The sequence below is a fragment of the Centruroides sculpturatus genome, unplaced genomic scaffold (assembly GCF_000671375.1).
Source record: "Centruroides sculpturatus isolate CEXI.00-Female unplaced genomic scaffold, Cexi_2.0 scaffold617, whole genome shotgun sequence".
Lineage (NCBI taxonomy): Eukaryota > Metazoa > Arthropoda > Arachnida > Scorpiones > Buthidae > Centruroides > Centruroides sculpturatus.
The window spans coordinates 420,246-421,446 of NW_019385101.1; the positions used below are offsets into that span (position 1 = coordinate 420,246).

The window sequence follows — 1,201 nt, forward strand, 5'->3', positions numbered from 1 at the left end:
TTACTTTATACTTATGAATAATTGCAGAATATAAGAAATATTTCGATAAAAGCTTACCCCTGCGGAATCATCGATTTGTAATTTTAAAGGTAAAGATAATTTTTTTGGTACCACTTCGCTAGCCACAGCATTCAGAGGTTCTTCTTCTATAGATGCCAACTTGTCAATTCTCCGAGAAAACTAAAAATTAAAATTTATGATTATTTATTGCAATGAAAATATCGTTTACCTTACTAAATAAAAACATATACTTGATTTTCTTGAATTGTACAAGGACACTCTCGACCTTGAGATCTAATATACATCCCAGCCAAAACAAATACTCCGATGATCACAGTCATGGTTACTACAGTGTAAGATATAATCCTAGTTAATTTTTGCGAGTTTGATCCAGGTTGTTTGTAAGCCTACTCGGAAATAAAATTAATTTAAAAAAATAATAAGACACTGTAAAATTTTCATTATCACATAAACATGTAGACTAAACACTTTAAAAGTTTCATAAACACGTCTTACGGGAGGGAGTATATCTTGCCCCATAGAATTGTAATCGACGGTAGCCATGTCTTCGTGAGGAAGCTTCTTCATGTACTCCACGGATTCAAAATCTAAGTAGCGAGTGTTCCGAATGATTCGGGCGTGCTCCCTCTTTGCCTTTTAACGGACTTACTACTAAACACAAGTGTTAGATTAAAGGCGATTATAATAAACTACGGACCGAAACGTTAGAGAACAATGTGCTTCTTACCAATGGTATGGTCTAATGATCAGGTCAACGTCTTACGTTCAATCTGTATCTCATTCTAGGCCGTTACACTCATGCTCTGTTGCAATTTGTTAAATCTTACCAAACACACGCTGGTTTACAAAACCCCTTCTTACCGAAATGTACCCTTTTTTTCCAGAACGAAGTAAATGTACGGATTTGTATACAAGACATATTTTTCGTAATGAAAACGTTAAAGTGTTTCATTTATTAGCGATTAAAATGTAAGCAAAAGAATAGAACAAACCATGTGATCCAAATATATTACCTATTAAAAGATTTTAAAAGAGCAATAAACTCATTAACTTTATTTTAATCTACAAAAAGAAAAGTATTGTACGGATTTTTAATTCGGCGCCTTCATAGCCATAAATAATAAATGCTTTCTCTTTCCAGTGGCGAAATATGATTTAGACATAATAAATTTACTGTTAT

At 32.8% G+C, this 1,201-nt stretch overlaps 1 protein-coding gene across 1 annotated transcript; it reads right to left on the reverse strand.

Moving 5' to 3' along the window:
• LOC111634706 lies at nucleotides 1–1,201 on the reverse strand. Its single transcript, XM_023379542.1, has 3 exons — nucleotides 517–1,201; nucleotides 252–407; nucleotides 1–180 (listed from the first exon to the last, which is right to left on the reverse strand). Exons 1-3 carry the CDS (start codon nucleotides 586–588, stop codon nucleotides 1–3), a joined length of 408 nt encoding a protein of 135 aa, XP_023235310.1. The 5' UTR covers nucleotides 589–1,201.

Excerpts from the sequence above, each read along its gene's own strand:
- LOC111634706 (XM_023379542.1), bottom strand. The coding sequence starts at position 588 with ATGAAGAAGCTTCCTCACGAAGACATGGCTACCGTCGATTACAATTCT. Across the intron at positions 408-516 it reads GGCAAGATATACTCCCTCCC|GCTTACAAACAACCTGGATC; the intron begins GTAAGACGTGTT and ends ATTTCCGAGTAG. Across the intron at positions 181-251 it reads GTACAATTCAAGAAAATCAA|TTTTCTCGGAGAATTGACAA; the intron begins GTATATGTTTTT and ends TTTAATTTTTAG.